Source organism: Coenobita brevimanus, chromosome 110 (genome assembly GCF_032717465.1).
Source record: "Coenobita brevimanus isolate Jiangsu-jjx chromosome 110, ASM3271746v2, whole genome shotgun sequence".
Classification (NCBI taxonomy): Eukaryota; Metazoa; Arthropoda; class Malacostraca; order Decapoda; family Coenobitidae; genus Coenobita; species Coenobita brevimanus.
In genome coordinates, this window is record NC_137063.1 from 30991169 (window position 1) to 31006858 (window position 15690).

At 38.8% G+C, this 15690-nt stretch overlaps 1 protein-coding gene across 1 annotated transcript in view; it reads left to right on the forward strand.

The window, feature by feature from the left end:
• LOC145417531 (carbohydrate sulfotransferase 11-like) overlaps positions 1-15690 on the forward strand; it is a 104426-nt gene that overhangs the window by 19257 nt on the left and 69479 nt on the right. The window contains exon 2 of the mRNA XM_080286241.1: positions 9695-9852. Coding sequence (XP_080142367.1) covers positions 9695-9852 — 158 coding nt within the window. The remainder of the gene's footprint in view (positions 1-9694; positions 9853-15690) is intronic.

Here is a 15690-nt window from a genome sequence, read left to right on the forward strand (position 1 = left end):
TTTACTTTATTACTTTCTCTTACAGGTAGTTTATAGATAAAGTATTATAGAATGTAACTTTTCCTTTTGTCTTCCTATGAAATTTCCATGTCAGTTTTTCCGTATTGCATGGTGGTCTTCCCCACTTTTTTCCTGGAGGGTGTGGAGACGGGTGGGAGCCTTCTTGCTTTACTATCCTTATCCTTCAGTATGTAGAAATAGATCTTGTAGTCTTAGTATACTCCGTAATAAGCAGCCTTGAAAGGACCATAAGGTCTGTTGCTGTTTGCTTGTTTCCTTCTGTATACCTTCCATCACCCTCCCCAACTATCTCCCTTCCACCCCTTCCCTTTCTTCCCTTCCTTTTCCTTCTCTTCCTTTCCCTTTCTTCTCTTCCCTACCATTCCCTTCTTTTTCTTCTCTTTGCCTCCCATCCCTCGTATTCCTTTCTCTTCCTTCTCATTTTCCTCTCACTTCCGTCTCCTTCTCTTCCCCTGCTCCCTTCCTCCTTTCCTTCCCACCCCTTTCTCTCCCATGTTTTCCCTTCCTTTCAGTCTCCTCCCCTCCCTGCCCCTCCCCTCCCCTTCCCTCTTGCGCCTTTCCTTTTCTTTTCCTTCTATCTCCTCTACCCTCTTGCTCCCTGCTCTCTTCTCCTCCTTTCCTTTTCATCCCCTTCTCTCCTGTCTCATCCCTCTCCTCTTCCTCTTGCATTCCATCTTCTCTTCCCTTCTCCTTTCCTCTCCTCTCCCCTCTTCATTTCCCCTTCCGTTCTTCATTTTCTCTCATTCTCTTCCCCTCTACTTCGTCTTTCCTTCCCTCTCCCTCTTCTCTCCTCTCCCTCTTTCCTTCCCCCTCCTCCTCCCCTCTCTTCCCCTTCCTCTCCTCCTTACCTCTCTTCTCGTGTTTAAACTGTCGGTATAATTAATCGGTGTCTCTCTCTGCTGTATGCTGGTGTGTGTTCAGTGCTGTATATCTATCAGCTTAATCTATCTGCTACTTACTCTATCTGTCGGTTTACTCCATCGGTCTATCTATCGGTTTAACGTAGACCGATTTTGTATATCTATCTACCAACCTATCTATCTATCTATTTATCTATTTAAGTCAATAACTAGTATATATTTCTTGGAACTGATTAATGTCGTCTGGTTTTAGCGAGAATAACCTTTACAAGAACAGCCCTACCAATGAAATGTTTTATCTATCGGGTCAGGGGTTAATCTCAGGGGTTAATCTATCGGGTCAATGCGTAATCAATAGACTCTAGGTGTTATTTATTTATTTATTTATGTATGTATTTATTATATTTTATTTTTTTCTGCTGCCTGATTATTTTAGTCACACTGGAAATTACCTTTGTTATTTTGAGGAGTTTATTGAGGACACACACACACACACACACACACACACACACACACACACACACACACACACACACACACAGGCATCGCAATCAAACCTTTCACTGTAAGTTTGTCCTAAGCCTAATGAAAGAAGCAGGAGGTATATTGAAAGACACACACACACACACACACACACACACACACACACACACACACACACACACACACATCCCCGGTCTCAGTAAATCTATCGGTCACTTGCTGAATCTATTGCCCCGTGTTTCATCTATCGGCCAAGGTTTAATCTATCGGGTCAAGGCTTAATATAACAGCATTGTTTTATCTATCGGCAAATGTTTAATATATCTATCGGTGTTTTATCTATCTCTTAAAAAAACCGGGTCAATATTCAATCTATCTATTAATCTATCGGACCCGTGTTTACCTTATTAATCTATCGGTCAATGAATCTATCAGTATCTATCAGTCCGTGCTCAATCTATCGCAATATATCGGTCTATCTACCACTCTCTCGGGTCAGTGTCTATCCTGTCTATCGGTCTCTCTGTCTGTTAATCCAGTGGTAAATATTTAATCTATCTACTAAGCCATGGAGTTACTGGTTTGTCTTTTAATCTATCGGGTCAGTGTTTTATCTATTAGGGCCCACGTCTCCTCGGTCGGGTCAATGTTTCAACTGTCTATCCATTAATCTATCGGATCGACGTATAATCTGCCCATAACTTTCCTGGCTCGAAGTCTAATGTGTGTGTTTATCTATCGGCCAGCTTTCAATATATCTATCTCTACATCTATTGAATGTTTACGTAGCTCTTAATCTATTCGGTCAATGTTTAATCTGTCTGCTAATCACCTGGTAATTGCTTAATCTACTATCTATTTATCTATCACTCAGCGTTTGGTCTATCTGTTATACCAATCAAATCGAGTCATTGTTTAATAATCTAACTGGTTATTTATTAATTAATTTATTTATTTTATTTATATTATTCCTTTCATGCCTCTCTCACTTTTGGATTCAGTTCAAAATCTCAACATCCCCTTCACTCTTTCCTTCCCCCTCCTTCTCGGCTTCCCTCCTTCTCCTCCTCCTCCTCTTACACCCTCCACTTCCTATCTCTCCACATTCTACACACACACACACACACACACACACACACACACACACACACACACACACACACACACACACACACACACACACACACACACACACACACACACACACACACACACACACCTGCTCTGCGTCTGCTTTTACACCTGCCTCTCTCACAGCCTCATTTTTCACCTTCAGGCTGTCTTACTCCTCTTCCTCTCCTGATCTTCCAGTCATTTTCGCTCAGTTATTGTATTAGATATTCTTTTAAATCTATTACTCACTTTTGGTTTTATTGTTTTTATCTGTCAGTGCTGATTAGTCTGTCTGTTAGTATTGCTTATTTACCTGTCCATTCTGTCTACCATGTTTATCTATCTGTGCCTCTCTCTCTCTCTCTCTCTCTCTCTCTCTCTCTCTCTCCATTTATCTACTTACCTATCTGTCCAGCTATCTGTCCAGTTATTTGTCTATCTATCTGTCTATCTTTCTTTCTTTTTTTATTTCCGTGTCTATCTTTCAATCGGTCTGTCTGCGTGGCTGTCTGTCTTTCTGTCTGCCTGTCTATCTGCATAGCTGTCCACTCATCATATCTTTCTATCAATTTGTTTAACTATCCACCCATTCTTTCTGTCTGTTTATCACTACTCAGCTGTTTATTCCGCCTATGTGTTTGGCTGTTTAACTATCCTGTGTACCTACTTGCCTGTTCATCCATCCTAGCCATCCATCAACCTTTATCTATCTATCTGTCTATCTATCTATCTACCTACCTATCTATCTATCTACTTATCTGTTTGTAATGAACGGTATGTCCATTCATTCATGCACAGTTTCATCTACCTGTGTGTCTATCGGGCCTTTCTATTTACCCAGCTGACGGCAGTGTATTAACAGAGCGAGTCATGCATATGTAATTACGTGTGCGTGCGTGTGTGTGTTTCTGTGTGTGTTCGTACCTACGAATGTATGTATGTATGTATGTATGCATATATCTATGTATGTATGTATGTAAATATACACAGAATGATAGACAGCAGATAAAGATAGACAAACACATGAATAAACAGACAGAGCAAAAGATATAAACAGCTAGATATACAGAAATGGAGAAACGGATTATACAATATATATATATATATATATATATATATATATATATATATATATATATATATATATATATACATATATATATATATATATATATATATATATATATTTATTTGTGGTAGGTGGGGGCGCTCACCATCCACTCACTCGATGTAGTGCTTCTGTCGGGTGTCTGCCCTTTCCTCTCCTCCATCCCTCTTTCCTTCCATCCTCTTCCTTCTGACTGGTGGTGACTGTACACTGAGTGACAAGCCAAATGGTTTCCTGTACATCAGGAAACCATTTACTACGCTGGGTGGTAACCATATAACCAAATTTTGGCTCCTGGTGGTTTAGTGGGTAATTATTGCGCTCCAGTCGGATTGAGCCGGTGAAGGTTTATATCCAAAGGGTGGTTGGGTTTGATTGCTCATGTAATGCCACTCAGGGATGAGTGAGGCTGGTCACTCTCATCTTAAATGTCGGGACCAACTGCCTAGCCCCGGGCTCTTGCGCTCGTCATGGGGCAATGTAGGATTGGATGATATATATATATATATATATATATATATATATATATATATATATATATATATATATATATATATATATATATATATATATGTAAATGGAGAGTTGTGCTGAAAATTGCTTAAATTTCTGGATGGCAATATCTATGAGAGATACGCCATTATTCATTGACTATTTTCTGTGCTCCACGTATCACCTGGATGTTGGTGTGTCCTCAGTTAACGATCGTGAAAAAGAGGGATGTGGCATGTGTGGGGACAAACTTTCAGCCCGATGACCGGTTTTCATTTCATTCATGCTTGTTTTTTTGTTTTTTGTTTTTTGTTTTTTTTAGCTTTAGAGCCTTAGACACGGACGGGATAGACAGAGCCTTCACTAACCCAATCACTAAGCTCAGTGAATAGTGTTTCGTTTGCTAGAACAAAATGCAAAGGGCGTCCTCGGGCTGAAGGTGCGAAATAATTTAAACTTTATGAGACTGAGTACAACTATGCAGAATATGTCCCCGTGTTTCTCAAATATTCAAGCCGGCCCAGCATGCAGAACACGTGTGAAACAAAGCATGAGAATAACTAAGTCTTCATGTGCATTATTACTTAAAATTAATGTACAAAAGCTTAGTCAGGCAGGTAGGTAGGTAGGTAGGTAGGTAGACAGTGAAGTTGGCAAGCACGCAAATACTCGTAAGTGTGTAAGCAGGCAGGCAGGTCGGTGGGTAGGCGATGAAGCTGTTATAAGTAAGCAAATACTATTGGTAGATGGGTAGACAGAGTTTGTAGGTGCCATAGGCGGCAGGTAGGTGGCGTGGGGAGGAGGAAAAGGTGTAGATAGGTGGGTCAATAGGCAGGTAAGCTCGGTAGATAGGCAGGTAGACAGACAGGTGAGGTAGAGAGCAAGCAGTAAAGGCGTCACACAGAAGCCAGCTGGTGGGTAGAAAGGCAAGCAGTCTTCCTGTCAGCCAGCCAAAAAAAAAAAAAAGTAAATTGACAGACAAACACGGAGGCGGAGGGAAGGCAGGGGTAGGCAGGGTAGGCAGGGAGGTAGGCAGGGAGGCAGGCAGGAGAAAGTGGCTTCCTACCTCCATGATTCTGCTTGCCAAGTTAGGGACGAAGAAGAAGAAGAAGAGGAAGAAGAAGAAGAAGAAGAGGAGGAGGAGGAGGAGGAGGAGGAGGAGGAGAAGGAGGAGGAGGAGAGAGAGAGAGAGAGAGAGAGAGAGAGAGAGAGGTGAAAGATGACTGGGCGAAAACTTCTGAGGAACAATAGAGGTAATTATCAATGTTGTTGTTGTTGTTGTTGTTGCAGTTGTTGTTAGTTAGTCAGTTGGTTAGTCAGTGTTTGTTAGGTCACTGGACGGCCTTATTAACCCCTCACTGATGATGGCCAGAACTGTGTCTTGCTATCATTCTGTCGTGCACTGTTTTACTGGAAGAATTAATATTATATCCTCGACGAAGAAGTTATTGACTGGGAAGGTAGAACAGTGTTGGCCCGATCTGGACCCTCTTCATCTTGGCTTTTCCAGTTTTAGGTACTGATGTGCAGTGCCTTCACCCGTGTCTGTCTGCCTGTCTGTCTGTCTGTCTCTTCCCACGATGAAGGAAAAATTAATGAGATTACTGAGATTAAAATTTGTGGGGATAATTGAACTGAGGCAAGGATGAAGTGCTTATACTTTGGTGAGTGTACTACGGGGACGGCCAGGGACGCAGCCGTACATACAATAAATACAATTATACAGCAGGCCTATACAACTACTCTAGAGGTTGGGAAGAATTATGAAACTCAGATTAATTAAAGAGCCATACATTATTTGACCTGTATTTTTTCCTTCTATCTAAACACTTACATACAGAAAGAAACGAGAAATTCATATTTAATTGCGTTTACATTTTCCGCTAAATACATAAATAAAAAGAAAAAAGGAAAAAATGATGTTTTATGCTTGTTTATTTACTTTCATTCCTCTGAGTCGGTCAAAGGGTCAGTCAAAAACGACTCAAGGGCCGGCTATGATCCGCGTCTGTTGAATAGCCCGGCTGTAAAGGGTGTTTGGTGGCGGCCTGTGAGGCATGGAGAGTGGCGCCCGTAGAGTATGTGCTGTTGATATGCTGCTGCTACTCTTTTTTTTTCTTCTTCTTCTTATTGTTGTTGTTGTTGTTGTTGTTGTTATTGCTGTGACTTGTCACTTCTTCATATTATTATTATTATTATTATTATTATTATTATTATTATTATTATTATCATTTTTCATTATTATTATTATTATTATTATTATTATTATTATTGTTATTATTATAATTACTATATTATTATTATTATTATTATTATTATAATTATTGTTATTATAATTACTATATTATTATTATTATTATTATTATTTTATTTTTGTTATTGTTATTATTATTATATTACTTTCATGAAGTTCTCCATGTAGTCTGGTTGCTACCTCCAGATAGTTTTAGTGAAGAGGGTTTAGTTTTTCACATCAGCGTGTTGAAGTACCGATATAACACTGATGTCATGGGACTCAGGGGATATGGAGGAGGGAACACTACACGGTGAGGCGGTGGCTTAATCGGTAGAGAGGTGGCCTGTGGTCCTACCGGACCCAGGGTCAAATTCCCGCTGGGGCAGGGAACAATTTAAAGATTTGAATTTCATGTAAAGCAGACTTTACTGATGTACCAGAAGACCCTCTGACATGTCGTAAAAATACCCCCGCTAATACCAATACACCTGTTCAGTATGAGACAGCCCTAGCATGTATTCAATATGGACGGTGGGTGTTACCGCCGAAGTGGTGACATGTAGAGGTGTATGATATGTAGGAGGACTACTGGGCCTTGGGAAGCAGGCTGTGAAGCCTATGCCCAGAGTCAAGCACATAAAAAAAGAAAGAAAGAAAAAAAAAAAAAAAAAAAAAAGGTGCTTCAAGTAAGCCTGGGAAATGTGGAGAGTTACATCCATAGAGTTTATTAATCTCTGGCCATCTCCCACTTTGTTCTCTTCGCCACAGTAATTAATGATATTACTCTGTTATATTACTCAGTTTACGACGGAATTTTCACACTGGCAACCTTCATCAACCCCTTCAGGACAAGAGACATATGGAAATACATTAACGTGTTGAAGGCCTTGAGGGTGTGACCTGAAACACTTGCTGTGATTATTATGCTCAATGTGGAGAAGATCTGGGCTCTGTGGAGTGAGTTTATTGATAATATTGCAATGGCTTCAGGTATTTCGTTTACTGCTACTACTACTACTAGTATAGTGGTAGTAATAGTAGTAGTTGTAGTAGTAGTTCTAGTAGTAGTAGTAGTAGTAGTAATAGCAGTAGAAGTAAGTGGCATTGATAATTATTATCAAAACAGTAATAACAGAAATCCATCCATCCATCCATCATTCAATTCTACATTGCCCCATGAGGAGCGTAGGAGTCCGGGGCGAGGCAGTTGGTCCCGACATTTAAGATGAGAGTGACCAACCTCACTCATCCCTCAGTGGCATTACGTGAGCAATTAACCCCAACCATCCCTTGGATATAAACCTTCACCGGCTTAATCCTATTGGAGCTCAATAATTACCCACTAAATCACCAGGCGCCAAAATTTGGTTATATGGTTACCACCCAGCATGGTAAATGGTTTCCTGGTGCACAGGAAACCATTTGGCTTGTCACTCAGTGTAGAGTCACCCACAGGCTGAAGGAAGTGGAAAGAATGAAGGAAAGAAAGACAGAAGAGGGAGTGTAAAGTCACCCGTAGGCAGAAGGACAAGGAAAGAATGAAGGAAAGAAAGACAGAAGAGAATGGAAGGAAAGAAGGATGGAGAGGAAAGGGCAGACATCCAAGAGCAGCATTACATCGAGTGAGTGGATGGTGAGCGCCCCCACCTATAACATTTCCAATACCTGAGCATTCGCTCTTATTATTATTATTATTATTATTATTATTATTATTATTATTTCTATTCTTATTCTAATTACTCTGATCATTTTTATTATCATTATCATTATTATAACCGTTGATGATGGTGTTGGTGTAGTGGCTGTAGCTGATAAATCCTTTGCTGTGTACCTGGTGTAGCCATTGCTAAACAGATTACCTTTACGTGCCTCGTTACCTACACTACCGCTATTCATTACACAAATATATTTCACTTTGCATTATTGAAGGGGATTAATAAATGATAATAGTAATACTTATAATAATAGGCATAATTTATCACAGGTCAACATAAACATATTACTACACTATATTTCTGTGGCATTGAAATAATAGTCAATATGGGATAGTATTTTTATTATTATCATCACTACGGTAGTATTTTCTTTAATACCTTTTCCATTTTAAGGTGGAAACGTGATGATGATGATGATGATGATGATGATGATCTGACGATTATAAATACGATATTGATGGTTTGACCTGCTATTATTGTTATCTCCATTATTATTATTATTATTATTATCACTGTAATAAAAATAATTCTTCTCATTTTTTATATATCTGCCTGTCTTGCTATCTATCAATCTATAAATAAACTAATCTATCTATCTATCTATCTATCTATCTATCTATATATATATATATATATATATATATATATATATATTACTGATGTTGCTGTTTATACTATTGGTATTAATATAATAAGATTATGTAAAGATAACCAGACAAATTATTATTTACCCTCATCGTTACCTCACCTCAATGTTTTGTACCACCATCACAAGTACGAAAAATAACTTTCTAAAGAAAACATAGATTCCCTTGACTGGCACCACCACCAGCCACATTGTCAATAAAATTATCCCCCACTACAACTGCCATTATTCCACCCCAGGCAGCAAGGAATTATGCCCCTGGTTCACCTCTAAAAATAATTCTGAATTATTCCCTTAGTACAGTAAAACAGACCCCATACCCCCGCTCCTACCCCTATTCTCCCCCTACCCCAACCACTACCCCCATTCTCCTCATACCCCCCACCCCTACCCCCATCCCCCGCATACTCCCCACTCCTTTTCCCACCCTCCCCATACCCCCACCCCTACCCCCATCCTTTCCATAACCCCCCATCCTACCCCCATCCTTTCCATAACCCCCCATCCTACCCCCATCCCCCCTCTTTGGCACTTCCTTTCTCTTTCCTCTCCTTTCACCACATTCCTCTGCCCTCAGCTCTCTCTCTCTCTCTCTCTCTCTCTCTCTCCAAATTTGTTTACATTACCTCATTCTCTGTTTTGCTTATTCTCACGTCCTCTCCTTCCATCTCTCTCTCTCTCTCTCTCCCTCTCTCTCTCTCTCTCTCTCTCTCTCTCTCTCTCTCTCTCTCTCTCTCTCGAAGTTTGTTTACGTTACCTCATTTTATTTTGTTTATTCTCACGTCCTTTCCTTCCATCCCTCCTCCTTTCTTCCCCCCCTCTTTGTCTCTCTCTGTCTCTGTCTCTGTCTCTGTCTGTCTGTCTGTCTGTCTGTCTGTCTCTCTCTCTCTCTCTCTCTCTCTCTCTCTCACACACACACACACACACACACACACACACACACGTTACTTCAGCCTCCTTCCCTCTCTCTATCCATCACCCTAATAATCTATCTATCGTTCTATCTATTTCCCTCCCCAGAACGAGGCTGCCCTGAGAGAGGTGTACAGGGAGAGGGGCAGAAACGCTCATGACGTGTGTGCACAGTACGACGTGTACATGGGGCAGGCGGAGTACATCAAGGAGACAGACGCACACAAGGAGAAGCTGCAATACTCCGACTGGTTTACGCTGAAGAGGTGAGTTGCACAGACCATACAGACATGGAGGGGTCTCTCTGGGTGGTTTGGCCTTAGAGAGAGAGAGAGAGAGAGAGAGAGAGAGAGACGAAAAAATTAAGTGAAACTGCTAAATAAAAACAAAATTATAAATACACGCAAACAAAAAATCCAAGCAAATGTAATAACCAGAAAGAAAAAGAAAAAAATAAAGGAAGAAAATAATATACAAGAAGTGTAAGCAAGTGAGTCAGCTGGGGTAAAGGAGAGTGTGTAACAGAGGGAAGGAGGGAAGGAAGGAAGGAATTATGGATGGAAGGTAGGTAGGAAGGAAGGAAAGAAGGAATTATAGATGGAAGGTAGGTAGGAAGGAAGGAAAGAAGGAATTATGGATGGAAGGTAGGTAGGAAGGAAGGAAAGAAGGGAGAAGAAGAAAACAGCAAAAAGGAAGGGAAGACAGAATGAAAGCAAGAGAATGAAAGAAGGTAGGAAGGACCCTAAAATGAAAAAAAACTGAATGGAAAAAAAGGAAAAAAATAGTAGGAAGAAATGAATGAAGACTGAAAGGGAAGGCAGCACGGAGAGAGGGAAACAGGGACACAGAAAGAAGGTAAAGCCACACAGAGTACCAAAGACTAGAGATAAAGCGAGGAAAAATAATAATGCAAATAGTAAAATAAACAAAAATAAAACACAAAAGCGAAAATAGAAAAATCAACAACCTATAGAAAATAAAACACAAAGATGAATATATACGGCGTAGGAAAAATACGCATAAAAAAACATGCTCTAGAGTCTAGAGAATAAGAAGTGGATGAAGACAGAGGGGAGGGGAGGAGTGAATTAACAAAAGAATAAAAGGAGGATGAAGGAATGAAGACAAGGAAGGCGTAAGAAAAGGAAAAAAAAATGAGAGAAGGTAAATGAGAAAAGAAGAAAGAAATGAACGATGGAAGAGAGTAAGGGAGTGAGATGAAGAAAGAAGATCCAACAGTCTGCCTGGTTCACACTCACGAGATGTGTAAAATAAAACAAAGGTATACAGCATGAACTTCTAAAAATGGAAATATGACGAAACCAAAAATTCACCATTAAAATAGCGTAAATATAGGAAACAAAATTTATCTAGGAAAAAGAGAAATATATATATACTAAAAATTTCATCATTGCTGATTTTTAAAAATGTAAAAATATCCAGAAAATGTATAAAGAAATTAAAGACGTACAAGAAACCAAGAACTGTAAATAAAGATATACGAAAGAAGGGAAATGCTGGATGAGGGAATAGGGAAGAGAGGAGATGACTGGTAAAGATAAAAACAGTTCTGTATGACTCGTATTAAAGAAGTGAGTGGGACAAGTAAATAAATAAATAGAGACACGATAAAAGGAACGGCGAGAGAAAAACAGTATTACAATTGAATAATAGAGTAAATAATACAAATAAAATCTTAAATAGAAAGGAAAATAAAGAAAAGACTAAAAATTATACAAGAAATGCAGCCCATACAAATAAATTGAAGTTAAACGAAAAAAAAAAAAAAAAAAATACCTTACCACGAATATTAAAACAAACCAGAATTAAAAATAAATATATATGATGAAATATAAAAAATACAATAATCTAGTAAATACAAAAATCTAAATGAGAATGGAAGAACAGGGTGAATGGAATAAAGGAAGAGAAAAAAAGGAAGAAGTGAGGAAGGAAGCAGCGATGAAATAAAGTGTGGAGAAATGAAGATATGAAAGGGAGGGAGGAAGGAAGAATGAGAAAGACGGAAAGAAGAATGAGGATGGGAGGAAGAGAGGGAATATGATGCAAGAGAAAGAAAGAGAGATAGATAGATAGATAGATAGATAGAGATAGAGAGAGAGAGAGAGAGAGAGAGAGAGACCCTGAACACATGTAATTAAGGACCGACAGCGACAGGAATTCTCTCTCTTTCTCTGGGACCGGTCGTGTCATTTTCTCGCAAATCATCATCTTCGAAATTACCGAGTGAAAGAATCGACCTCGCACGAAAAAAAAAAAAAAAAAAAAAGAAGAAGGACGGTCCATAAAAAGTGGAAGGAAAAAATAAAAAAAAAATAGCGAAATAAAAATACTCGATGGCAAAGTAGGAAAAAAAAAAAAGAGATAAAATAAGCGTACAAAGAAGAGTGTTAACGAGGACACACTACTATCAGTGAAGGAGTTAAACAGGAGGTACTGATGGTTTAGTTCTAATTAAAAAGATCACAGGACGATGCTCCAAAAAGACAATGAAAAATAGATTAGTAAAAGAGATTGATTTCTGTTGTAACAGTTACAGAAGAAAATAGGAAATATGAGTCCCCCCCCCTCCGTGAAATTTAACTAAGAAACAGACTGAGGATTTCGAAACAACAGCTAAAAAGAAATAGGGTGAAGAGAGGATCATAGGTGTGTGTGTGTGTGTGTGTACATTATATATATATATATATATATATATATATATATATATATATATATATATAAAGTGAAAGAAAATTAAGACTAAAAGAATATATACAGACATACATTATATATATATATATATATATATATATATATATATATATATATATATATATATGTAGAGAGAGAGAGAGAGAGAGAGAGAGAGAGAGAGAGAGAGAGACCTGTGCATACATACGTGTATGCATATGTTACAGTTACTTTGTGTAACCAGTGATTTTATGAAATCCCTAGGGAATTCGTGAGATGAGTTAAAATTAGGATGGGTTAATAAAGGTTAGGTTAATTTAGGCTGCTGTTAGGTTAGGTTAAAGGCTGGGATAATCTAGGTTAAGTTTACGTTAGGGTAGGCTAGGTTAGTTAGGGTAAGATAGGTTAGGTTAATTTAGGTGAACGCTTAACATTCATCTGGATTAACCTAATCACTGGTTACGCAAATTCCCTGTAACACACACACACACACACACACACACATATATTTAATCTCATCAGCCGTTTGAGTGTCCACTGCAGGACCGACCTATCCTGACCAAAGCGGGGACGATACAGCCAATGTATCTCTACCAAGTGGCTTAGGTTGTCTGGTAGAGATTGTATGTAGGGTGAGAAGTGCTTGTAAGTGTAATTGTAGTGTTGGAGTGGCTTTGGATGTGTGTGTAATCTGTGAACCAAGTGTAATCGGCCCTCGCAAGTCGACTGGGTGCAAGCATACTTTATAGTATGCGACACTAGTTCAACCACATCACTCCTTATGTCCGCCAAAGCAGTACGTGATCAGAAGAACGCTCCCAAAGTTTATTACCCTGGCGGGACGCGAACTCTCGTTCATCAGTGTACGAAAACGCACACTTTACCACTGTACCACAGAGGCTCCATATCTATCTATCTATCTATATCTATATCTATATTCTATCTATCTATCTATCCATATATATGTATGTATGTAGACATATACACATACATAAGTGAAATATGCAGGGTAGGCAATCTAAAAAATTCTAGAAATATAAACAAACGGAAAAAAAAATAAAACAAAACACAAGTGTAACTTTGTGACGGTTCAATATATAGAAAAAAAAAAAAAGGATAGTTTAAAAGATAATAAAAGCAAAAGAATCCATAAGAACTGCAAAAAGTATAAAGAGTCTATGGAACGATTAAAAAAAAAAAATAATAATACGGAATGGAATATGCAAAAAATAATTTAAAAAATATTAAGCAGTAAAAAAATTTAATTTGTGTTTTTTCCCTGTTTCTATCACCAATAATAATTTTATTTTATATACTCTTTTTTGTATCTTGTTCTCTCTCTCTCTCTCTCTCTCTCTCTCTCTCTCTCTCCGTTTGTCTCGTCCTTTGACTTTCACTTGTTAACAAGGTATTATTATTATTATTATTATTATTATTATTATTGTTATTATCATTATTATTATTATTATTTTTTTTTATCATTATTGTTATTATTGTTATTATTATTTTTTATCATTATTATTATTATTATTATTATTATTATTATTATCCATCCATCCATCCATCATCCAATCCTATATTGCCCCAAGAGGAGCGTAGGAGCCCGGGGCTAGGCAGTTGGTCTCGACATTTAAGATGTGAGTGACAAGCCTCACTCATCCCTGAGTGGCATTACATGAGCAGTCAACCCCAACCATCCCTTGGATATAAACCTTCACCGGCTCAATCCGATTGGAGCACAATAATTACCCATTAAACCACCAGGCGCCAAAATTTGGTTATATGGTTCAAACCCAGTATAGTAAATGGTTTCCTTGTGTACAGGAAACCATTTGGCTTGTCACTCAGTGTAGAGTCACTCACAGGCAGAAGGAAAAAGAAAGAATGAAGGAAAGAAAAACAGAAGAGAGAGTGAAAAGTCACCCGTAGGCAGAAGGACAGGAAAGAATGAAGGATAGAAAGACAGAAGAGAATGGAAGGAAAGAAGGATGGAAGAGAGGAAAGGGCAGACACCCGAGAGCAGCAATACATCGAGTGAGTGGATGGTGAGCGCCCCCACCTACCACTTTATTATTTTTATTATTATTATTATTATTATTATTATTATTATTAATACTGTTATTAGTATTACTTCCACTACTTCTGCAGCTACTTTTACTACTACTACTACTACTACCACTACTACTACTACTACTTCTACTACTACTACTACTACTACTACTACTTCTACTACTACTACTACTACTACTACTACTACTACTACTACTACCACCACCACCACCACCACCACCACCACCACCACTACTACCACTAGTACTACTACCACTACCAAGCATCGTATTAACTCTCCGTACAATTTGTCCAGTTTACAGCACAGGTATATACAAGATGCCATGACTCGGTGGACTGTACTCACAATGTGTGTGTCTCGAATCTAGGGTTTGAGCCTGCACCACAGAGGACATAAAAAAGGGGTGGTAGTATGTCCTTTCACGTGCTGGCATGGTGTTGGCACTCTGTCAGATCTGCATGGGATATGTCTAGATTCTGACTCATATATCCCATTGGAGCCCGGTGTCCGGAATATTGGACAGAACTGGTATTTTTCAAGTCTTTATAAAGTTGGAAACCCCCGGGTAGGGACCTATGAGCTTCGCGACTATGAGCCGATAGGCGGAGGGCGGTACGCTTAGTTCCCACCCAGCGCCATGCTTCGCCAAGCACCCCTGGGATCCAATGGGATATACCTTACCAACAACACTTCCACTTTTACAAGCATCACTGTTCACACACACACACACACACACACACACACACACACACACACACACACACACGCACACACACACACACACATTCCCCAGTTGTACTTCGCCAGTACTGGGATCATTTTACTCTAGCTCTCATTCTCAATCCGAGAAGAAAAACTAGTCTTGCAGTGGACAAGTTTTATATATATATATATATATATATATATATATAAAACCGATGGAGCAAGAGGCTCCCTGACTTGACTCCAAGGGATTGTAAACGTAGCAGAAAAAGGCCAGACAGGAGGTCGAGAGATTAGGTAGTGAGGTTTGCAGGCAAAACGTGACAGGGATTGGCTCATTTAAGGAATTCATGAAGAATGCTGGGGGAAGCTTTTGTTCAGCAGTGGACTTGCAATGGCTGATGATGATGATCATGATGATGACAAAACATATATATATATATATATATATATATATATATATATATATATATATATATATATATATATATATATATATTACAGATATGTGTGTGTGTGTGTGTGTGTGTGTGTGTGTGTGTGTGTGTGTGTAGAATAACAGGGATACCCAGCGTTGCGCTGGGCAAAACCCTATGATTGTGCATACCAGCACTGCCTGGAACCCTGAATGACCACT